At 29.0% G+C, this 24970-nt stretch overlaps 2 protein-coding genes across 2 annotated transcripts; both read left to right on the top strand.

The window, feature by feature from the left end:
* Positions 1 to 3115: 3115 nt before the first annotated feature.
* LOC114175233 (putative aquaporin NIP-type) lies at positions 3116 to 5497 on the top strand. The gene is made up of 5 exons (XM_028060002.2): positions 3116 to 3277; positions 3378 to 3608; positions 3681 to 3878; positions 4796 to 4857; positions 5007 to 5497. The coding sequence occupies exons 1-5, from the start codon at positions 3209 to 3211 to the stop codon at positions 5224 to 5226; spliced, it is 780 nt and encodes a 259-aa protein (XP_027915803.1). The 5' UTR covers positions 3116 to 3208; the 3' UTR covers positions 5227 to 5497.
* A 12683-nt stretch (positions 5498 to 18180) lies between these two features.
* On the top strand, positions 18181 to 23935 carry LOC114178564 (TPX2 (targeting protein for Xklp2) protein family). Its single transcript, XM_028064559.2, has 9 exons — positions 18181 to 18384; positions 18466 to 18567; positions 20388 to 21173; positions 21302 to 21478; positions 21618 to 21658; positions 21901 to 21997; positions 22101 to 22172; positions 22728 to 22838; positions 23095 to 23935. The coding sequence occupies exons 2-9, from the start codon at positions 18526 to 18528 to the stop codon at positions 23569 to 23571; spliced, it is 1803 nt and encodes a 600-aa protein (XP_027920360.2). The 5' UTR covers positions 18181 to 18384; positions 18466 to 18525; the 3' UTR covers positions 23572 to 23935.
* The last annotated feature ends 1035 nt before the right edge of the window (positions 23936 to 24970 follow it).

Raw genomic sequence — 24970 nt, 5'->3', positions numbered from 1 at the left:
TTTTTTAATCTCAATTTGGTCCCGATTTTTTAAAAACTGATGTAATTCGGTCTTTTACGATATATTTTGTTAAATTTCTCGAAATAGATCAATGATCTTTTCATTAAAATCAAGACTCTTAATATGGATGATTTACTTTATTGGTGTAATTAACTTAATCCTAGTGTCAATTTTTAAACAAAAACAGGACCAAAAGAAAAATTAAGAATATTTTTATTTTTTATTGTATTTAATTTTATATTTTATTATGTATTTACATTAAATAAAAGAAATAAAAAATAAGAAATTAATTTTTTATTAATTTGTAATATATATTACCTAGAATTTAAAAAATTTAAAAAATTTAAAAAATTTGATAAATTTTTATATTATATATATATATATATATATATATATATATATATATATATATATATATATATATATATATATATATATATAAAATTCAAAAAAAAAAATTGGGGGGGCCAGGGCCCCTCCCTGCCCCAAAAAGATTCGTCGTTGAGAGTGAAGTTGGTGAAATATATATATATATATATATATATATATATATATATATATATATATATATATATATATATAAAATTCAAAAAAAAAAATTGGGGGGGCCAGGGCCCCTCCCTGCCCCAAAAAGATTCGTCGTTGAGAGTGAAGTTGGTGAAATCTAACTCCAACAACACCATTTCATATAATTTCTTGTCTTTTTCACCGTCTAAGCATTTTAACTATCAAAGTTCACCTTTTACTTCTTTATGCATAATTTTATTTTCTTGCACAAAACTCAAATAATGGAAGTATTATTTAGTCTAAATTAGTTATTAATTACACGATTATTTAGTATTGCACGAGTCTCTTAAACAAAATGATATTTCAGTCTTACCTACTATTTGCATAATTTGGTACTTTTGCCAAATTGTTAACATTGTTTCCAGATTTTGAATTTTCTTCAAAGACAGGTCTTGAGGACAAGCCCTAGGTTGATGGAGGGGAAATTGTTATAACCGTTTTGGTAGATTACAGTTTTCCAACACTTCTTTCATTCAGTTAGTGTGGATTATAATTAATATATTGTAATTATGGGTCATAAAAACCCTTTCATTCAATATTAAAATAGAGAGAAATATTTATTTTAAAAGTGGTTGTTGTGATTAAGCGCGTGTATCTGAGTTATGAAAATAATTTGTGAGTAAGTGTTTAGTGCGGGCGGTGACTACGACAATATGATGAAAAAGTGGCAGAACAGTGCATGTATGCAAAGTTCAAGAGGTGGCTAATGATTAGAGAGAAGTGAGTCGGTGGGTGGGTTTGAAAGAATAGAAAGACCATAACACAACCTCAAATGGGATTTAGTTTCTTGCTTGGTAGTTTCAGGGCCATAACTATACTAATCTAATTGATCATTGTCCTTGACAGTATGTGGTTGTTCCTAACAAGCATAAACCAATATGTTTAACTAATTGCATAAGACTAAGAGCTCATTACATGATAATTGAGTCTCATGTTGTCGTAGATTTTATCCTCGTCCTTTTTGCATGACTGCAAACGTGTAGCCCTTACAACAAATAAAAAGGTAAATAATGGAAGAACAAATATTAAAGATATTCAATTGAATTACATTACCACGTTGGATAATTGTTATTACCATTTGACTTTCATTGTGTATATCATGATAAGGAGTAGGAGAGTAAAAAACTAACCAATACTTAAGACTAAAAATATGCAAAATTATATATTATGTGACTTAAAGTATATTTAAATTTAAATTTTTTTATAAGGGGGTCTTTTATCTTCTTTGGAGAAAATAAAATCGACATTAAGTGCTTTTGTGGAAAATATGAAAATTGTAATGGAAAAAAATATCATGAAGAACACCAACGTCTTTATCTTTGAGAATTACTCTATTAGAGCAATTGTTTAATGATAACCAAAGAATAATATTATGTAAAAAACTTTACAATACATAGGTTACTTTTACATGTGTCTTTTTGATACCAAATACACTTGTACTTAATGCAAAAATTTAGATCAAACCTCACAACAACAATGTACTATAACACTCTGGTACAAGAGTACAAGAAAAGTCAAATATAAGCTTATAGTGTTTTTAATAGTGATATCTAAACATTATGAACTTTTAAGTGTATAATATATAGCTACTATTATCCACTCCATTGTTTATCTTAGTTGATATGAGACTTTTCAAAATGTATTATTTTTACTTATCCACCAAATTATAATGTTGAAGTGATACTTTTTCACGGTCTACATTTGATAAGCTTAGTTGATGGGTAATCGATAAATTTTAAATCGAAGTGGGCATTGAGATTTTGTTCAATGTCTATGAAATCATTTTCTTAAATTAATTTCAGTTATTAATTTAGTAATTAATTAGTTTCTTTTTGTGTAAAATTGTTTAAATTTTGTTTAATCTTGTGCAAATAATTATTTTTTTTAAGATTAAATATTTAAAAGAATGAGGATGAAGAATGCAAGTATGCCTTGTTTCAATTATTTACCTTTGAATTCCATTTGCGAATATAACCCGATGTTAAAGTAAAAATATAAAAATAATGGTTCATCATTTCATTTAACTTTTACTCATAAAAGGAACACGTTCTACAAAAATATATATTAACAAAAAGTAATAGTGACCACAAGATTGATTCTTCAACGAATGATGCAATTTTAGTGTGACTATGATGACTTTATCAGGTAATAAGGTGTTGCACTTGGGTTTGGATTTAGATTTTGACTTTATGATGCGTACTTTGAATCTATATATAGTCAATTAAGACATTATTTTGCATGTGTGCTATGCTCTCTTTGAACATATTTTGTAATGAAATTAAATAAATAGTGTATGCTTGATTACGTTTTGATGGGCCATGGTTGAAGCACATTTGAAGCTTTGATATCTTGATTAAGTTGATGAAACATGGCATTATATTTTATCTGTCCTAAGTTACAAGCTTCTTCTAAAACCTATATTTATACGAAGAACTTATAAATAAAAAAAACAGATCCAATGTTTTCTCCTGAAAACAGGTAACCTCAAATATCCACGTTCATATCCTATAAACTAGTATGCTTTCACTACATGCGGAAACCATAAGTTTGTTCTAAACATAGAAACTCATCATCCACCAAAAGAGAAGGAATGATGATAATTAAAAGAAAAAACGGTTTATTGTAATTTAGGTTTTGAAAAATGGAAGGAAGCACAGAAAGTGATACTGGGTTTTGTGGTTCTCCTACGATAGTTCAGGTTTTTCAAAAGGTGTGCATATATTTGATTGGTTTAGTTTATGTTGCAGTGTTGTATGGGGCTAATTGTAAGTGATGATGAGGGAAAGAAGAATGAAATGTTTATGTAACAGGTATTTGCAGAGTTGATAGGGACATATTTTTTAGTATTTGCTGGGTGTTGCTCTGTGGTTCTTAATAATTCAGAAAAGACTAAAGGGGTAATAACATTACCGGGAGTTGCCTTAGTGTGGGGTTTCACAGTAACGATCTTGGCTTATTCTCTTGGTCACGTCTCTGGTGCTCATCTCAATCCTGCAGTCACTCTCAGCTTAGCTATCTATCGTCGCTTCCCTTTCAAAATGGCATGTTATCTATCACCATATCAATTTGTTTCTACTCGTGAAATTTGTTTTATGCATAATTATTTGTTACAGGTGCCTTTGTATTTTATTGCGCAAATATTGGGATCTTTCCTTGCTAGTGGGTCGTTGTACTTTCTGTTTGAAATAGACGATAATTCTTATTTTGGAACAAGGCCAGCAGGATCTCAAGTTCAATCTCTTGTTTTTGAGTTACTTACAACATTTCTCTTAATGTTCGTTGTTTGTGCAGTTTCAACGGATAAAAGAGCGGTCAGTATATTCTATCAGTGCACTTTTTCTATTCTTCAATTCCTTTCGTTTCATTTTCACATTCATGTTACACTTTATTGAAATCAAAATACTTCTTACCTGAATAAAAATATTAACTAGTTTATCATAAATTTAGGTAATTTCAGTAATTGATTTAATCATTATTTTCTCCTACTATTATTTTTATTGTTTGTCTCTATGTATTAAGAAATATGAGGTTATGTATTTAATCATAAATTGAAGAGTAATTCTTATTATTTTCATTCAAAATATGTTAGATAACAAAATTATCATGTTTTCTTATGATTTTCATGTCATTACCTACAATGACGGATCACCACTTTCATTTTTGGATTCCTCCTTATTAACCAAGAGATCTTTAATAAGACACAAATAAGTAAGATGGCAATACAAGATATTAGTTACTCAATTGAAAATATCAAAAATTTTGAATATTCAATAAACTAAAATCATTTAATAAAAACTCAATTAAAAATATTTATATTAATTAGGCAAAAATATTATCTATATCGATACAAAAGGATATTTTATTTTGTATCCACGTCTCTATTCTCAATTTTATCCTTTAATAAATAATATTTGTTTGAGTTAAAACAATTGTTTTACCGAATTTACCTTTTAAGTAACTGATTTGTAAGATTTAAGTATTTCATTAACTTAATTTTTCTTTTAAATTAATCATTTTTAAACTAAAATAAAGATCTTTAATAAAAGAATATTTACAAAATTATTTATTTTTTAGTTTTAAAATTAAAAAAAAAAAAACACACACATTTTCACTAATATTGATAAATTCTTTAAGCCAGTAGCATTACAGAAAAAGCTAATAATATTATGCACGTCTGAAATTCATTTTCAAAGACTATAACTGATGCAAATCCCTCTTTCTGTAACAGATTGGAAAATTAGGAGGGATTGCTGTTGGTATGGCAGTTATAGTAGACGTCTTCATTGCTGGGTAATTCAGTGCTAAATTTGTTACTAAAGTAATATTTCAGACACGAAGATGAAAACATTTTTTTTGTTATTTGGGTTATAATAGGAAGATTTAATTTACAAAAAGAGTATTCGATTTTTGAGTGGAGTTTGATAATTAATGGCATGCAGACCTGTGTCAGGAGCTTCGATGAACCCAGCTAGAAGCCTTGGACCTGCTTTGGTGATGAACGTTTACACTGGATTTTGGATTTATATAGCTGGACCATTTGTTGGTGCCATACTTGGTGCAACGTTTTATAACTTTATTAGACACACCAATAAACCACTTAGGGATATTGCCTCCAATTCAAAAATACTTAAAGTAGCATCTATGTCAAGTTTTCCATAGACAACATTTCATTTACCAAAGTTAAGGTACTCTTCATTTCACTCACCATTCTAGATTGTTTCTTGGTGTATGCGAAGAGAAATAAAATGGTCAAATTTAGAATTTTCATCTTCATTTCTCTCTTAGAATATGTGTAAGAACATGCTAAGATTCTGTCATTTATTCACATTTTTTGTCATGGAATCTTTATTAGGATAAATATTGTAGAATAAGTATTGAGATATTTTATTTATAGTATAGAAAGATAAAAATTATTATTTTGGATATATAATAGTGTTATTTCTGCTAGTTTTGTTTTAATTTTTATAAATAGTTAATATAATTGAGCATATGTTTTATTTTTAATAATATCATTAAAAAGAAATATAATAATTAATATACAATTAAACTTGAATAAATCATTAAGATAAAAGACTTTAGTTGGTGAAGAGTTTTTTTAACCGTATGTATTGTTGCATTGTAGTATAAAATCGTCTCAACAGGGACTTGCAAAGGTTTAACAATAATTAGATCAACTATTACACTCTTATGATTCAGATTTTAATAAGAGATTTTATGAGTTGAATATTGAATGATTTTAATAAGAGATTTTATGAGTTGAATATTGAATTAGAGGGTATTGTTGATTGCTTTTGTCTTCCCTTTCTCGTCAGATTACAATTTCCCTTCTTTTATCTCGAACTTTTCAAGACCATTGCTCTAGAAGCACTCTCTTTGGTAGATTTAGATGCATCTCTGCTATCTAGAACGTAGGGAATTTAAACCCAAGGTGATCTCTTAACTCTTGGCAGCCTAAACCCCTACATTACTGCTCGAGCCTTTTTCCCCACCTAGCATCCCCTCTAGATACTTAATTTAGCACCAGTACAAGTCTGAAAAGTTTATTGGACCACAATTCAAATTAGTTTCTTAACTTAGTTTAAACTAGTTTAATTAAACAACTTGCAGCAAATTGATCTTAAACAGTAAGAGATAATATAAAAGATAAATGCATCATAAAAGAAAGGAAATTCAATTACAAACAACCTTGCTTCTTTAGTCTTAGCCACTCATGATGAGCATGGATCTTCTCAATTTACAACTCTTCATTCCCTATACAATTAATCTATGAAAATTTTAGGAAGAAGGAGTACAAGAGAGACTTATTCTCTACAGATTTGCTTGCCTTTAGCACGAGAAGAGGTCACTGTTTTATAGCATGGTATGGGCGGTGCTCAGCTAGTTTTCCCAGGCTCAGCCACACAATCTTCATGTCCTGGATTTCCTTTCTGTTTGAGCTCGGCCTAAGTTCAGACCAATGGTGAGGTTTTTCTGTCAATGAGTTCATTGGGTTCTTTTCACTTCTATTACTTTTTCAAGTTTGTGGCTTAGCAACGTTCCTTTGACTTAGTAGTAAGACTTCTGACCGTGTTCTATATCTTCAACTATTGTGGCTGAGTTGGGTTGGTATGGCTCAGCCACTCGATACCTATTTCCTTTGTTTTTCTACAAAAAAGTGACATGTAATTTAAGATTTCTCATTTATAATCCAAAAAGTTTGGAGGCATGATGTTTGAGCAAAAGAATGAATGTTTTCTTGAGAAAAGTGTTTTTTCACCTAAGATAAGATTCAAATTTGTTATGCAAAATGGATATTATGCAGACACTTATCAATTGTATATTAACGTTTAATAAACACACATTATTATAATTAGAGGTCAATCACTTTTTTAAATTACCTTAAATACATTAACATATTTAAAAAAAATTAATGAAATATTTATTATAATAACCTCATTATTTACTCATTTTTTATATTTGTTTCTATTACACTTTGATACATTTAACTATTTATAATCTTGTATGAAGATTGATAGTATTTTGAGATCATGAAAGGAATAGTTGATGGGATAGAGAAATTTGTGAAGATAGTAAAATGTGGAAGTAGTAGTTGAAAGTAGTATGTTATATAGTTGTAAGTGGTGTGTTAGATGTTATCTTACTTGTTGTCATGCATAAAATGGTAGAGTACGTGGGTATTTACAGACCTCATCTCACTTACATGATTATTTTAAAACATTCTAACTAGAACTTATGTAGAATGTTCTAGATTTTTTCCTATGTAGAATGTTATTGATTTTTTTTCTCCTATCTTAGGCTTTTTTACATTGTTCTAGAATTTTCATTACATTTCAATAAGCATATTTTAGGATTTTCTAGATTCTTTTAGAATTTGCATTACACTTTAATACAAATCATTGTTTTATCTTAGCAACTCATCTTTAAAAACACATTCAAATTTGAATTTATTAACAAAATAATCTTATACATATATATATATATATATATATATATATATATATGTGTGTGTGTGTGTGTGTGTGTGTGTGTGTGTGCATGTGTGTGTGTGTGTTGTGTGTGTGTGTGCGTGTATGTGTGCATGTGTGTGTGTGTGTGTACGTGTGCATGCGCATGTGTGCATGTGTGTGTGTTGTGTGTGTATGCATGTGTGCATGTGTATGCGCGTGTGTGCGTGTGTATGTGTGTCTGTGTAAAAAATACAAAAAAAGAAAGTAATATTGAACTAAATTTAAAAAGTAATAAAGTCATTTGGAGTCGAAGGTTAGGATGTGTTAGCTCGAACCAAAGATCGAGAACTATCAACTTGAGATGAAAGTCGAGACGAGCCTACCTAGGCCAAAGATATAGATGGATCGACCTAGGTGAAGGTTGAGACGGGTTGATCAAGGCGAACGATTGAGATGGTGAAGTCAAGCCGAAGTTTGAGGTAGGCCAGTATGGGCAAGGTAGCACAGTGTGGCCTAACCAAAGGAAAAAATGGGTCAACTCACATTAGAGGTAAAGATAGACCGACCTAAGTCGAAGGTAGAGAAGGGTTAGTTTGAGTCGTCAAAAACTGAAGATCAAGACGAGTTGATTAGATCGATGATGGAAACAACGTGACCTAGGCCAAATTTTGAGATAAGCTAAGTCAGGTCAAACTGAAGTTCAAGATAGGTCAAGTAGGGCCTAAGGTGGAGACATGCTAGCTTAGGCGATGGTGGGGTTGACCAAACCATAAGTTGAGGCATATCGTTTAAGGTCGAGACATTTTCCAATGACAAAGGTCGAGATGAACTAACCCAAGATAGAGGTCGAGACAGTTTGGGTCATGTTGAAGGTGAGACAGGTTGGACCATGCTAAAAGGGATACAGGTTGGGTCAGGACATAGACGAGACAGGCCAAAGGTCAAGATGGGATGAAAGTGAAGGTGAGTTGTCTAGGGTTGAGGGTTAAGACAAGTTGTCCATGGAAGAAGGTAAAGATCGGTTGTCCAAGACCGAAGGTCGAGACATAATGATTGAGCCAACGTTGAGATAAGCAACGTGGGTCAAAGTTTAAGACAAGTGGACCTAAGTATAAGGTAGAGACGGCTAGTCCAGGCCAAAGATCAATATAGGTCATCTAGGTTGAAGTTCAAGACATTTCGTCTGGGCCGAAGTTTCTGATGTTCCAATCGGGCCAACAGTTGAGACGACGTGGGCCAAAGGTTAAGATAGGCCATCTTGGGCTATTTGAGGCCAAAGATTGAGAAGAGTCGACTAAGCTAATGATGGTGATGGAGCAGCCCAAGCCAAAGTTCAAGATGGATCGGCTCGGGCAAGAGGTTGACACAGGTCAGCCCGATAGAAGGATAAGCCTTATTAGCATGATTAAAGGTCAAGCCAAGTAGGCTTGGGTCGAAGTTTAGGCCAATTCGACCCAAGTTGCAGATCGAATCGAGTCAACCCTAGCTTCTCTAGATTTCCAATTCTACCTTCTTCTTCTACTATTATTCCTATGAGCAGTTTGGTCAATCTCAGGATCAAAAAGAAGATGCCCAACTTTTGTTTTTCTTCTCATGCAGAACAATAACCATTAGACAAAGCAAGGCAGGTACAAGAGAAATATATACACAATTTCAATATACTAAAATAGAAAGCAAAGTGAATTTACAAATAAATGAAAGCCTAAACCATAAAATAGCACACAATTGACTAAATAACAACAAATAAATTTCCGACAATGGTGCAAAAAACTTGTTAACTTTTTGGCAAGTGTACCAATTCATTACAAGTAGTAAAATGGAAGTCCTAGTATCATTTTCTTAAGGGATTTTCATTTGTTTGTCTAATTACAATTATTTACTAATTTTGGCAATAGTGAAATTGTTGATTTGATCTAAGAGAAAAGCATACAAAATGATAAAAGTTAAGATGTGATTCGGTAAAAAGCTTCATTTGGATTGGATTTCATGAACCAATTTTGGTGCAACAAGAATGCAATATATCTCCATTCTACTCAACATTCACATGATAAGCATACTTGTCCTAATTTCTTAAAAACAAGTTCGAAATCTATATGTTAAATTACCAATTCCTTGGCAAGTGAACATACAATTTACATTAAGCACAGATGTGTAGAATGACCGAGAGATTTAGTCTATTCCTAGAACCAAAACTCTTCGATGTTCTATCCATCTCTAAGTTCCAATTCATCTTCCAACGATTTAATACTCATAGATAACATGATATTCCATCATAATCATTAACAATCTAGATAAAACATTAGAATAACAAAAGAGATTATATTGCATTTGGAGAGTTACACAAAATATGAGTTCATTGCGGAGGAATATGAATTATGAATGCCCCAGAGTTGCCTTTGACCAATCCCTGGTTTCTCTGTGTTTTCATACAAACAACACACATATTTTCATTTCATTCATGACAGATTAACAACTTCCAAAATCCGTCTTCTCGTTGAGCGAGAACTTGGGCGAGTGAGGATTTCAGTTTCACTCACAACTATCCTTACTCACTGAGCAAGACAACATACTCGATGGGCGAGTGGCAAGCTTAACTGCTAAGCAAAGACTTTTGTGGCTAAGCGAAAATTGGTTTTGACACGCAACTCTCAAATCCTCTTCAAATGTCCATTCTTCTGCATAATAATCTCAAGACAGCAATTTATTTCCAACTTAAAAGAAAACACAAAAGTCTTACTTATTTCCATGAGAAGAACAAATAACACACGAATGAATACAAATTTTAAAGTAAAATAAACGTGAATAATAAGTATCTATCATGTTTATCACACATATTTAGATAATGGAATCAATGTGTGAATAAGCTTTCTAATGTAGGATTTGATAATAGACTTGAGTTTAAGTGGTTTAGTTCTCTTCTTATTTTTATTACTCTTGATCTTTTTCTCGTATCATTTCTCTATATTTTTATTTGTTTAACATTTTATTGGGAGATTGTTTTATATATTTTGAGCATAAATTTTGTTTGATACTCCATATTTTATTTTCTTGGTTTTTTCTAGTAATATATTTCATGTAATAATAAGTGATAAATGAATTATTAACTTTAAGTCCAAGTGAAATGTCAATGTTAATAATGATGTCTAAAATTAATTTTATAAAAAATATAAAACTTATAGATAAATTTATTTTATAATTTATTTTTCAAAAAATTGTGCATATTTATCGTCGGAAAACAAAAGTAAACTGTATGAAAATTTTATCATTTTATTATTTAAATATTTATATTTAACAGCTTTTACCGTGAGAAATAAATAAATAAAGTAGTATAAGATCAATAAGCAATAACTAATTTCATCTAAATAAATAATAAAGACACAAAAAAAATGAGATTAAATTTCATCAATATCAATTCATATTGAATGATCTAATGATTAGAATTCGCGTGATTGAATTTAATTGTCTCTATCTCATCTTATTTCCTCTATTTTTGTTATCAACCCGGATATGGAAATTCAAAATACAATGAAAGGTTTTGTTTAGAAAAAAAAAAATAGAAACTGTTTTCGAAAATTGACGTCGTACCAAACTAACATTTATCCCCACAGAAAAAAAAAAAAAAAAGGCATGTATTGCAGTCCACTTGCATTGAAACAAATAATAGCAATTTTCTGGTACAAAAAATGAAAATTAACATTTGAAAATAGATCTCGTATCAAACATATTTAAAAAATAAACAAAACACTTTATTTTATTGATTGTAGTAGGCAAATCACGAACAAACTCAATTACTTTATATGTAAAGATATATTATTTTAAATATTAGACACTTCGATGCAAACAGCTAGTCTTATTCATGAAACTTTGATAATTGATTAATAAGATCAACAAGGAACAAAAACTTATATAAAAAAGTGGTTCATAATTTAAATAATCTTGGTACATTCTAAGTATATTTACATTATTAATAAGAAGAGGATAAGAATTTGAGTGTGAATATATCAAGCGTAAAAGAAAATTTAAAATGATAAAATATATAAATTTTAATGGGGAAGCCTTTTTTTTCATCATAAAAGCAATTATATAACTAACTTATCTTTAAAAAAATATTAATTTTATTGCAGATGCTTACCCTACAAACTAGTTTGGTGACTATAATATAAAGTCATTGGATGAAACTATATATTTGCTACCACAAATTTCATTAGAAAATTCAACAGGTTTCAATACATTTTCAAATTCATCTATCAAATCAAAAACTTTTTTCGACTAGTCAAATTTAGAGGTTAATGAAATTGACTTCAAATCTTTTATTAAGTTCTTCTAAAGGTTTATTAACTTATATTTATAAAATGTACACATTTGTAAATTCTAACTCAATCATTTTAAATTTCATTTTAATTCTCAAGTCAATTGCCTTAATTTAATCACGGGTCGAACTGTATCAAGTGAGGATAAAGTCTAATTAATAGTTTGATTAAAATATCACTCCAAGTTAATTTATTCTCTTAAGTCTACACCATGTGCTATGATTTCTCTAAAAAGAAAAATAAAACAATAAAAAATAGAAAGTACATATAATTTATTTAAAAGTAAAATAATAATAAAGTTTTCTAACTAGCGGTTTGTAAATATATTTTATGAAATTAAAACTAGGATTACCTAAAATGCATTTACGATTTTAAAACAATAAATGTTTTTCCTTTTCATTCAGAATTTCTTTTAATTCTTAACAAATGCCATAGAAAACATTATGCTAATAATAAATAAAAACTAAAGTCCTTTCATAATATTTTGTCAAATTCCTTTTTTCGGAAAAAGAATCAAATGTAGACATTTGACGTTCCTTAATCAAAGCCAGTCCTTATCTTTTCAATAGCACCTAAAAATCACACTCATTTGAGGTACTCAATAATACTCACACTTTATTTTGGGACCACTAATTCTCATAATGAATATTGAAGAAAAATGATTGTTACACTCTATCAATAATCAATAATGGAGTTAAAGCCAAAATAAAAAATAAAAAATGAGAAAATGTTATCTATAATTTATGATAACAAGCACAAATGTAATGGTGGTATTTGTTATACGAGGAAAGAATTACTTTAACAAGTATGCAAATAAAATAGTACATCTTTGGCAATTAACTACTAGTAAACAAAACGTTCATGTTAAGGAACTGAAGCAGAAGTAGTTTTTGTCTAATTTATTTGAATTTAATATTGTTATTATAAAAGCACTAATCACTCATGAAATTTAGTTAAATTTTAAATCTAAACATAGTTTGAATAAATATTATCACAAGTATGGACCACAGAAACATTAACGTGTATGGGTATTTATGGATAAAATCCGTTAACAAATATCTATGAATAATAGTTAATAGATAATGTAATATTCACTTATAAATAGTTTGGATGTTGGTATTATATTACCCTTATCCACAATAAAAAATTAAATTTAAAATTAATTTATATTTTATTAAATTTAAATTAATTAAAATTAAAATATTTGTAAGACCCTAGAAAATGCTCTAAAGTGATAGTGGTTTAAAAATAGTAAAACTCGATTATTTTAATATTAAAAAGTTTTAGTATAAATAGAATTGTTATAAATGAATTTTATTATTTTAAAAACATATTATTTCTCTATAAACTATTTTTCTAGAGTTCTATGACTTCTCTCTAAGGGTTATTCCCCTCTGTTCGCCTGATTGAAGATCTGAGACTATAGGAATGATCCTCCTATTGAGTTCTTCAAATTGGACCGATCAGTTTCTTTGTTCGTGTAAGTTAAGTTTCAGCCATTTTTCCTTGGTCTTCTTCCAGTTTTTTATGCATGTGAGGCTTTTCTGCTTGCATGTGTTCTTTTAATCTTCTATATGAGTCTTAGTTGATTAGTGATCGTAACAGTAGGTCCCGATCATTCTTGTGTTGTTCCTAGGTATAGATAAAGCACCTTGTGGAGCTAAAGGTATTGAACTATCTTAGGGCTATTTGTGCAGTTTGGTCAGGTAAGGAAAGCTAGTTTTTTGTTGAATTGATTATCTAGATAGTTAATTGTGATGTGGTTTGTTGAATTGATGAGTTGTATGTTAAACTGTTTGATGTGATTTGTTGAATTGATGAGTTGTACGTTGAACTATTTGATTTTGATTTATGTTTAGTCTTGATTTAGGGAAAGGTTTGGACTTGTGTTCTGAGTGATTGAGTATCATATTTAACTCTTCAAAACCATTTGGAATCAAAAACGCTAAGAGAAAAGGTGCCCAATTAGTCAAGAACACAAGAGAAATTTCCCCCCAAAATTCTTGTTTTTGATACATCGTTGGGTACCGTTACAATGTTGTCAAGCGTCAGGCCACTAACTTGGTACCGTCGGTCGCCACTTTTGGACTGCCGAACACTAGAAACCAGTGAATTCCAGGGGATGGGCATCAGGCACCACTTTTCTAGCATCTGGCGCCACCTTGTTTTTCTTATCTATGTTCCTTTGGTAAAATGAAGATTCTCACTTCGTTAATCATTATATCAAGCTAAAATTTTGACAGTTGATCCTAGACACATGATTTTTCAGTTTGACCGATGGGATCTTTGTTTTAAAGTATGTGGTTAGAGTAATTATTTTTACCATTTCGATGTACTTTATGTATAGCATTATTTTCCATGTTTTGCTTGTTTATCTAATTTGATTGTTTTAAGGAGTTTTGTGGTTGATGTGAAGTATGTTTATGGTTCTCATTATGATGAATTGAATATAATATGATGCGGTGAATGTGATGAAGTTTGAAGGATTTCAAAGGAAATTCTTGGTGGTGTTATTGTTAGTGTATACCTTAATATAAGAGAATTTAGAAGAAGGTATCCTGACTCTAATAATCATTCAAACCCAAATAGAGTATAATGAGTTATATGGTGAGAGTGACAGAAGGTCCTAGCCTTTGGACTTGTTCTTCGGCTAGGTTAACCTTGTGTGGTTATGTGATGACCTCTTGTGTCTTAGTACTCTACGGAGACTAGAAACCATCACAAGTGTAGACCTTCAGTGGTACATATATCTATGACATGTATATGGATAATTGAGTTTAGTGTCAACTACTTGCGTGATTATATATATAGATATGTTATATACCATGTTTGTAGGTTTTTGGCATGATATAAATATATGTATGAACATTTATTTTGTACACTAGCTTACCCTGTTGTGTGTTTTGTACTTTCTTATATTGTTTCTTCTTTTGCAATGATCACCTATTTGGTAGGAGTAGATGAAGTTGTAGGTGTAGAGGCACCTCTGGCGAATGAAAAGCTATCAGTTAGAGTTATAGAAGGTCTCAAAGAGTTTTAGTAAGTGAATAGTTTTGTATAGGCAATTTTAGTTTAGATTAAGTGTATAATACACTTTTTTTGTAATCTTATCTTTTGTAAAACTATATTAATATACTTTTACACTGGATTATCTATTTTGAATGCTACGATGAAACATTTGATGTTATTAAATTTTATTTTATATTTAATTTAATTTACATTATATATATATATATATAAAATTTTATTTAGATTTCATTTTAAAAATCTATAATTTTTTTAAATATTCACAAGTATCAATATCCACATGCTTTTTAAAATCTACAAGTAATTTTTAAATGGGTATTCAATGAGTAATAGAGCAGATAAGGGATCAAATTTTTCATTATAGGTGAACAGGGGCAGCTTAACGGTTTGGGAGACCTAAAGCAAATTTAAAAAAGTGAGGCCTTTTACTTAAAATTTATTTTTTTGAGTTTTTTTATGCAAAATTATTTATTAAATTTTCATAATTAATTTCATTTAACATTTATTTCTCGATAGATAATATGACTAATCTGTTTTTAATATTTCTTGAGACATTATTGGTCTTAAATAAGTTTTTATTATCTTTAGCTTTAACATTATTCTGTATATTATATATGCATTTGGAAAATAATCTGTTCTTTTTATATAATTAAGAATGTCAATTGGTTTATCATTTTTCAAACCTATAATTTTCCTTAAGATATTTAATTTTGGAAATTAAACCAAATTCATCAATATCCAAAAAATTATCATGTTTTAAATATTTTTCAAGGTTTCATAATTTTTCTTTCAACAATGAAATATCTACACATTGTAATACACGAGACATTTGCTCTTTTTTGTTGGCTTCTTTTTGTTATTCAATTAAAGTCTCAATTCTTCTTTTCTTTTGAATTTTTCAATAGTGTGATTCAAATTTTCTAGTTGGCATATCTATATATTTTTATATTAAATAAAAAATGAAAATATAAAAACATTACTAAAGATAAATATATAAAACGAATGAATTAAAACAATAAAATCTGGTTCTAGTTGTCAAGAAAATAAACTCAATAGTAGACTTGCAATATCTTGAAGTCTCAAGTCTCTTTTTCGTTTTTAAGTCTTAACTTTTTTCACAAACTTGCAAAGTTGTTTATTTTAAGATTAATCATTGATAAAAATAATTAAAAAAATATTGCTCTTCTAAACTCAACTTTGAATTATGCTCCAATTAATCTATTATCTACCCAAAGACTAAACCATAATCTAATTAATAGTTTTGTAAAAAAATTCAATTTTTCCTTAAGATATATGCAAAAAAAAAAAAGAAGACCTCTCGAAACTTGTAAATCTAAAAATACTTAAAAACAAAACTAGACAAAAGAAACATATTTCTAATTCTAGTACAAAACCAAAACAGAACAAAAATAACAATAACACATTTTAACTTATTAATTATTGTTTTTAATGCTAATAACATACACTAATAATAATTTCATTAAATTTTATTCCCAAACATAAATTTATAATTAATTTAATAGAGCCATACTAGTAATAAAATATTTTTTTGAGACTTTTTTTATCTTAAACATAATTTTATAATTAGTTTAATAAAGGTATATTAATTAGTACTTAAAAAAATTTGAGGCCTCTTTTTTTTTAAACATAATTTTATAATTAATTTAATACATAAATATTAGTAGTAAAAATGGTTTTTTGAGGTCTTCTTATACTTAAGGTCTAAATGTTTTACTCCCTTTATCCTTGAACCGGTCATGTAAGTAAAATAGTGTGTAAGTACTATTTATATTCAATCCTACCTGTTGTTATTTCTGATTAGAAATTCTTTATTAAATTGGATAAATTGTACAAACTATTCACTCGAATAGTTTTTATGTTTAATTAACATGTACAAACACTTAACTTTCGTTATAAAGATAAATGGTACAATGTATTTTAAATAATCAAGGAGATTAACATAATGTAAACTTATTAATGTAATGTTCTTCAAATAATTAAGAAAATTTAGTGTAAGGATAAAAAATAAGAAAAATTATGTAATTTTACGATTTAATTAATACAATTCACTAAACAACATATAATGCAATTTAATTAATATAGAAAAAGGATGAAGATAAATAAAGACCTAATTGTTGTACTCTACACTCTTCCAAAACTAAAAAAATAACATTTTTATTGTATAACATAAACAAATAAAGATAATTATTTTAAAAAATATTAATATTATTTTTTTTATTGAAACGGTATACATAAAAAAAGATTGATATGTATTACACATGCAATATATTTCAGAATATTTAATGTATAAGCTAGATGAAACGGTGATTGCGACCTTTTTCATAGGGTCAAAATAGCACCGAAGCCAACACGTGCTTCTCTCGTTCAATCTTTATTGAGAACATGAATTATGCTATGAACCTTTACTTTTTTTTTTCTCATGTAGTTACATTTATTTTTTTTTTGAGTTTTATTGTCGTTTGTAAACACTTTTATTCAATGCAAAAGTTTTTTCATATTTTACTTTAATAATATTTTTACTAAAATTTAGTGAAAGAACAGATGATTTTGGAAATTTTTTTTTTTACTAACTCGGATTTAATTAAAATTGTCCTACTACATATTTTTTAATTAAATTTGTATTTAAAAATTTTATGTCATCAAATGTTTAACAGTTTCTAATCTTTGTTTAAAGATTCTATTGTTTAATTTTTATGTGATGTAAACACTACTTTCATTCTCTTATTTTTAATTTATTGATCGATTTATTTCTCAACTCATCAAGTTGTTTATGCAAAGTAAATGAATGAGTTAATTGACTAATTGAAAAAAAAAGAAAAAGGTGCTGATTACCATAATAAAAATGGAACAAAAATAATAATAAAAATAAATACTAATAATTAAGACAAAATATATAATAAAATAATTAAAAAAAACATTTTGATATAAAAACTTTTATTTCATTGATTGAATTTTAATTAATGATTAAGGTAATTAAACATGAGTCAGATTTTTAATAACTATTCTTTATATTGTATTTATTAAAATAATTAATACTAATATATAATTAATTTTAAAAATAATCACTAATTATGTTAAATTAAAAAATAATAAGAAAAAAAAAACTTTTCACCCAATATATTATAAAAAAAAAAAAGCTATGATTTGGGAGAGTAATGAAGAGGTGTTAACTGAGTTAGAGGGAGCATGGAGCGTGATACACAGCTTCCAAACCGTGTGGAAGCCAAACAAGACAAAATAAGACAACCTGCACATGATTATTTTATGCCTTATATTATATCCTTTTTCTAATAAGGATAACAATAATAATAATAACAAGTATGAACACTTTTTAAGTGACATCCTCATCTCATCTCGTGTTGTGTGTGTGAAAAACCAAAGTACCAAACTACATAGGAGCCAAACTTAGGATCTGACTTTAAACCCAAGTTGGAACCATTATTGGCTTCTTCTCTCTGTTCCGTGGTGTGTTTGCTTGTCGTGTTTCTCGGGTTTCCTATCACGCCTCTTCGGTATTTTGTTTCTCACTTTCTCAAATGGGTTTCTTCCACTGCCATAGATTTATCTCTGTCTTTCTCTGCTTATTTTTTTAGGGAAGAATCATGAATTTGTAGTTCTGGTTGAAGCTGGTTATTTAAAAGGCTGCGAGAGTTATGGGAGGGGAGGTTGAAGAATCATTCAGCATGGAGTTTCAGGTTATTCTTTTCATCCATTTCTTGATTTTAACGTGGATCTGTTGTTTCTAATTCCAGTTACAATGTTCCAATATTTTTTGCTTTCTTTAGTTTATGAGTTCTGTGATTAGTTTTGTGACTTTTTCTTGTCTTTGTGTTCAGAGCAGTGGCTGCCGCCAGCTGCGGTAGGCCCCTTTCAGATTTTCTTTTCATATTTAAACAAAAATAATACTTTTACTTTAAATAATTTCGTAATAAACTATTAAATTATTATGTTTCATATATGAATTAGATTATGCCATTTCAAATTATGTAACCATTTTATTATATTTTATTATCTCTCGTCTATCATTACTTTTATTTTCTTGTATTCTGTCATATTTTATTTTATTTTTTGAATTTTCACACATTTTGTCGGTTTGATGGCATGTCATAAAAATTTGTAAAAGTTAGATATGAATAATGTTATTTTTTATTTTTTTAACTTTCTTTGTGACACGTTATTATTCGGTTAAAAATATAAAAAAATTGGAAAATATGTGTAAAAGAAACTTGGGTGATAAAAAAAAGAATGATGATAGTTGATGGTAAAATTGTTTAGTTAAACCATGATTATTTCGGGAGTTTTATTGATTACTCATTTAAAGTGTATTAAAATTAGTTTATGTTTTATTTATATTCAAATAAAAGTAATATTAAAGTATTTAGAAATTAAATTTCATAACGAATAATATGATTAATGATTTATCGTAAAGACAATAGTAATGTGATGACACATTCAAGATTAATTAATTTTGTTAGGATTTATTTTGTTTTATTCACAACTTATCCGATATAATTAAAATATGAATAACTTTTAACTTAGTTTATATCATTTCTAATATTTAAAAATTTCAAAAGAAAATAAATTAAAAAATAATAAGTGTATTAATTTTGAAACAAAATTATGTTCTTGCGAGTATTTATTTTTAAATTAGTGGTCACGACTTCTTTTTTCTAGATTGAAGGTACTATATATACTGGTAAAAGAAAGTAACGACATATTAGAAGTATTAATGTACATTAAAAATTTGAACCGACGATTATAAAACATTTGTAATTGTTGTCATTGTCAATTTTTTTTCCAAAATTAAGATTTGTATCTTCAAATTGAAATCATCAAATATATTGCAATAAACTGAAAAAAAAATGGAACTGATTGAATGAATGACCACCATGAATTGAGATGTTGAGATTACTTGACGGTTAAATTGTAGTTAAAATTTTTAGAATTAATATAGTAAATGTAAATTCATAAATTATTATATAGTCTGTAGGATTCAAAACATAAAATAAGTTCAAGGTCAAACACACCACTTCTCATCATGGTCAGTGATATATAGTGATGGAAGACAATAATTTGCTAGAACAATGATCTCCTTCAGTTATTATTGCTTAGTCAAACATATAATGATCTTGATCTGAATTGCTTCTTTTGAATTTAGTTGAATAAAGAAGATTGAGTGGATTTGGACAGTGTAATGTCATTTCTTTTTTATGTTACCTTTATTTTATTATACTCATCGGTTCACAACTTTCTAATTTGCATGGATGTTGTTTAGTACTGATACTATGATTTGTGTCTTTTGGAACACATTCAATTCTCTGATTTATCATACCACACACAAAATGTTCACCTTCCATTTGACTATTCCTTGAAAAAAGGAAAAAAGTGTGAACAGGGAACCCTATTTTTTGTTTGTTGACTTGATTGAATATTGTTAATATTAATGTTACAAAGGTGGAACAGAGTGAATATTTAACTGTGATATCTGCTGCTTTGATTCTTGCCAAAAATGCAGGTAGATTCTATACATTCTGGTTCAATCTCGTTTGGGAGATTTGAAAATGAACCTTTATCTTGGGAAAGAAGGTCCTCTTTCTCTCATAATAGGTACTTGGAGGAGGTTGAGAAATATTCAAAACCTGGTTCAGTTATTCAGAAGAAAGCATATTTTGAAGCACATTTCAAAAAGAAGGGGATTTTTGGTATAATTCCATCCACAGCTCATGATGGATTATCATATAGAGCAGCCGGTGAAAGTGATGGCTCTGAGGGAATTGGTAAACAAGAGGATTTTGAGTCTAACGATGACCACTATGTTCCGTTTGACGAAATGTCCCAAAAAGAATTTGAGTTAGAAGAAGGTGACAATTATGTTGAAATGGATCGAAGATCCCAAGAAGATATCATCCCAATTGAAGAAAACCATTATATTCAATTTCGTGAAATTCCTGATGGTTCAAATTATCACGGAGAATGTGGTGTGAACGAATATGAAGAAGAGAGCATCGAAGAATATCCAATGCTTTCATTTTCAAGTCTCGAGATGGAACCTGTCATGAACAACTCTAATCATTTGGAGGATGCTAGTGAGAACAATAGTGCTTTGAATGAAGCTCATCCATCTGAAAATGAAACAAGTACCATACTCTTAGCTAATGACGAGGCAGTTATAGAAGTTGAAAAGGATGATGTTACTGTAAATACTGATGAATCATCAATAAGCATGAGTATAACTGTGAGTGAACCAGTACAGGGTGTTGAGGAAACAATCATGAATGATCTTGCAAAACCTTCTTCTGAGGTATGCATTTCCATGAGTTAAGTTCCTTTTTTTTTTCGTAAAGTTAGTTACATTGATTATATTTTTCAATTATATAATTGCCTTGTTATACTTGGGGTGTGACACCAGTGTGCTTGATTTATGCATAGGAAACAAAGGTAAAGTCTCAACAGAATTCTGAAATCAACAATGTTGGAGTTCAGAAAAGCACAGTTATATCAGCTAAGGATCCTGCAAGGCTTCCAAGTAGAGAGAGTCCAAGGACAACAAATATGGAAAAGAATTTATCAAAACTTGCAACTCCAATTAGCAAAACCTCCAAAGAAGTAAGAATTTGAAAAACGATGTGCTTAGGGATGACAGAAGGATAGTTTCTCTAAATTTTTGCTTATTTTTTTTACTCTTCTATATTTGGCTTGCTTGTGAATTGCTAAATACCACTAATTTTTGAACCTCCATTTGCAGGTTTCCAAAAGCGCAGAGAAACAAATTCGTGAAAACAAAAGGTAATTATTGTTTCTTAGTTTTAACTGTTATATTTTCACATTCACAGACTCAAATATGTGTTTTGAATTTTTAATAATGAAAAAATGTATGAAGACAACGAAAGGGTGAAGAAACCCAACCTTCTGCTTTAAATTCCAAAGGAATTCAAGAAGCAGGGAGGTTTTGTAGACCTATGTGAGATTAATCTTTCGTTTTCTCTCATTTTGACTTGAGTTGAGACAAACATAATCATGTTTTGCAGGTTGAACCAAGCTGTTGATTCTATGAAGTCCAATGTTAAGCCTAAGGCTGCAACTTTTAACTTTAAATGTAGTGAGCGAGCAGAAAGGAGGAAAGAGGCAAGTAAAATGCATTTTTTTTTTTTTAATCATTTCTGTTTATGTTAACAAACGATATAGAATGTATGACATTTTATTTGCTCTTCTGATCCTGTCAACTCAGTTCTACATGAAGTTGGAAGAAAAATTGCATGCAAAGGAAGCAGAGATTACTCAGATGCAAGCAATATCACAGGTAAGTTAGCCAATAATAGCTTCTAGTTTTATAAGATGACAAAAATATCAGAATATCAAGCGACAAGCTCTTTGTATGAATAAATGAGTCGATATTTTTACATCAATGGAACTTGGAACCATTTTTGAGAAATTGTTACATGAAGTTTTAGTCATATGTGATATGTGTGGAATCTGTTGGATTCTAATTGAAGGGGCTAATATGATTGTTACCAGTGAATTTGCTAATTGAAGTGTCCATTGAATTTACATCAATGGAACTTGAAACCATTAATTCATTCTTTCCTAAATTATATCAAATATTTCTTCAAGCATTGCCAAAGACAGAAAAGTGAAATAATATTGTGTGAAATGACATTTGTCTGAGAAATCTGGAAATCGCAGTTTTCAAGGATTGGATAAGAGGTGTGGCAAGCAACAAAGAATGAGGAAACAAAACGTGTAGAAGGATTTTGTTATATCTTTTATGAAGTATCTAGAGTGTAGCTGGCTCCAGTTATTTGCATTTCTTGTGAAGCTTGAAGAAACTTATTACATTCAAGTGTTATTTTTGTAGGAAAAGACAGAAACTGACATTAAAAAACTCCGAAAGAGCCTCAACTTTAAAGCAACACCAATGCCTTCATTTTATCGCACAACTCTCTCTTCACAACCACATGGGAATAAGGTACATGTTTTTGGGGTTTTCAGTCTACTTTTGTCTGTGAATTAGTGCTTCCATACAATCTGCTATTCATTGCAAATTATTAGTTGTTCTGTTGTCTCAATCCAATATGCAACTTAATGGGACCTTCTTGGTCGTCACATATCTACTACACTAGTTTTTTGTTTAAGAATTTCTTATGAGAAATGAAATCAAAGTGCTTTTTTCTTTCTCTGTTCGACTTCAACCATTTAATGTTTGCGAATTCTTCCTTTTCAAGTCTCACAACCAGGTTGTGACCAATAACATCAGAAGTAAGAAAGAACAGAATAAACCAAAAAGTTCAACGAGTGGAGCAGATGCAACAGTTCCTTCGAAATCAAAGGTTGGAAACAATCTGGATACTGATAAATCGATAACAATGAGAGAACCACATGATATCTCAGTCAAAGAGTTTGGCAAAAGTAAAGCATCTGAATCTTGTTTGATTTCTCCTGCTGCATCAACCAACCATAGACACTTTGCTAATTCTATGACAAGTAATCATGCTTCTGGAAGGAAAGAAGGAGCAAAGGTTTCTTCACAAAAACAGAAGGTATCAAATAGTTGTAAAGGAGCAAAACAACAAAACAACGAAAGAAATAAAAATGGTGAAACCACAAAACACAGAAATGATATAATGAGAAGAGGTGTGAGGAATGTTGGCTTGAGAAACATTTCCAAAAGTGGTAATCTTATTGTACATGTTTCCTCTTAAAGAGTTTGCCACTTACACTCTATAACTTGAGACATTTCAGGCTCCAGCATAAAACGAAGCCGAGTGATTACCACCATATACGTATCAATTAAGGCATATGCACATTAAGTTAGTAACATTTCTTGTATTTTATTAATGATATTCAATTGATGGTATAGTTGAGACAAGTTATAGAACAATATGGTCCGTGTTACTACTTTTCTAAGTTTGGTAGAAGTTATGAATAAAATAAACATGGAAAGTTACCCAGTAAGTAACTAGTAGTGGGCATGTTTTTACTGGACATGGATCTTGTGGTCTTCTCTACATGTTGAATAGTGTTCATTTGTTGATTAGAAAATAAATGGAATGAAATTTATGGAAATCCTGATTTGTAATTAACTTATTCTTTTAGTTTATCAGGATCTGCTGGTAGACTATAATACATTTATCTTCCTTTAATATGTAGTATTATTACAAAGTTCAGTCAACATAAATTTTATTCTATATTTTTTCGTATGTTTCATGATGTCATTGTATCATATGTTTTTTTCTATTTTATAACGATGATGTTATTTTACCTCTATAGGTAAAATAATTATGGGATTACATGAAATTAGAACATCAAAATGAGTACGCTAAATCAAACGTTTAATATGGCTTTTGCGGGAAGAAAAGTCTATGGATAAATTTACTTTGGTATTTAGTTTTGTGGTTATAAAAGGAACATGATGTTTTATTAGTAGGTCGCACTAAAAATCATTTCTTTTTGTTTTGTACTACTTTAGTGTTTGAGAGAATAAAATTAGGAGAGAAGATGTAGTTCCTCTTTTAATGTTTTTTTAAATATTTTTTTATGTTCAATCTTCTTTTAATCTATTTTTTTTTAATTTTAAGAAAGAGTATTGTTTTCTCTTTGAATATAGAGAGATATTATAATTATATTTCCTTTATTAAAATTATATTATTATTTAGTCAATTTAGTTATTGTTTTTATCTTTTATTTTAGTTGTGAGTATGTTATTTCACATTGGAAAAAAGTTGTTCTTGTTACTGGATATAAAATATGATAGTGTGAAAGTGTATGTTTAAGAAAGTTTTTGATAAATGAAGACTTGACATTTAATTGTATTTATCGGTGAACTACCTTTTTTTATTGCGAAGTTACTTAATTACTAATTTATAGTTTATCGTTGTTCTAGTAAACATTATTATTCACAATGAAAATTGCATAAACTACTTTTAAAGTTATGACATTTAATTATGAGATAAAGAAGTTCAACCAATGAGAATATTTTTTTATTGTGGAAACTAATGATAAGGACATTTCATACAAGAATATTATTTAAGAGAAAACACTAATGATAGTGAGTTCACATCAATAATAGACCATATCAATAATTTGAATATATTATTTGTC

The sequence above is a fragment of the Vigna unguiculata genome, chromosome 3 (genome assembly GCF_037176805.1).
Source record: "Vigna unguiculata cultivar grain cowpea cultivar isolate G323 ecotype 2 chromosome 3, ASM3717680v1, whole genome shotgun sequence".
Lineage (NCBI taxonomy): Eukaryota > Viridiplantae > Streptophyta > Magnoliopsida > Fabales > Fabaceae > Vigna > Vigna unguiculata.
This window is presented reverse-complemented; position numbering and strand designations above follow the sequence as displayed.

Coding starts and splice junctions, on each gene's coding strand:
- LOC114175233 (XM_028060002.2), top strand. CDS start 3,209: ATGGAAGGAAGCACAGAAAGTGATACTGGGTTTTGTGGTTCTCCTACG. Junction 3,879..4,795: donor TTTCAACGGATAAAAGAGCG/GTCAGTATATTC, acceptor TTTCTGTAACAG/ATTGGAAAATTAGGAGGGAT. Junction 4,858..5,006: donor GTAGACGTCTTCATTGCTGG/GTAATTCAGTGC, acceptor AATGGCATGCAG/ACCTGTGTCAGGAGCTTCGA.
- LOC114178564 (XM_028064559.2), top strand. CDS start 18,526: ATGGGAGGGGAGGTTGAAGAATCATTCAGCATGGAGTTTCAG. Junction 21,174..21,301: donor TTGCAAAACCTTCTTCTGAG/GTATGCATTTCC, acceptor ATTTATGCATAG/GAAACAAAGGTAAAGTCTCA. Junction 21,479..21,617: donor TTAGCAAAACCTCCAAAGAA/GTAAGAATTTGA, acceptor CTCCATTTGCAG/GTTTCCAAAAGCGCAGAGAA.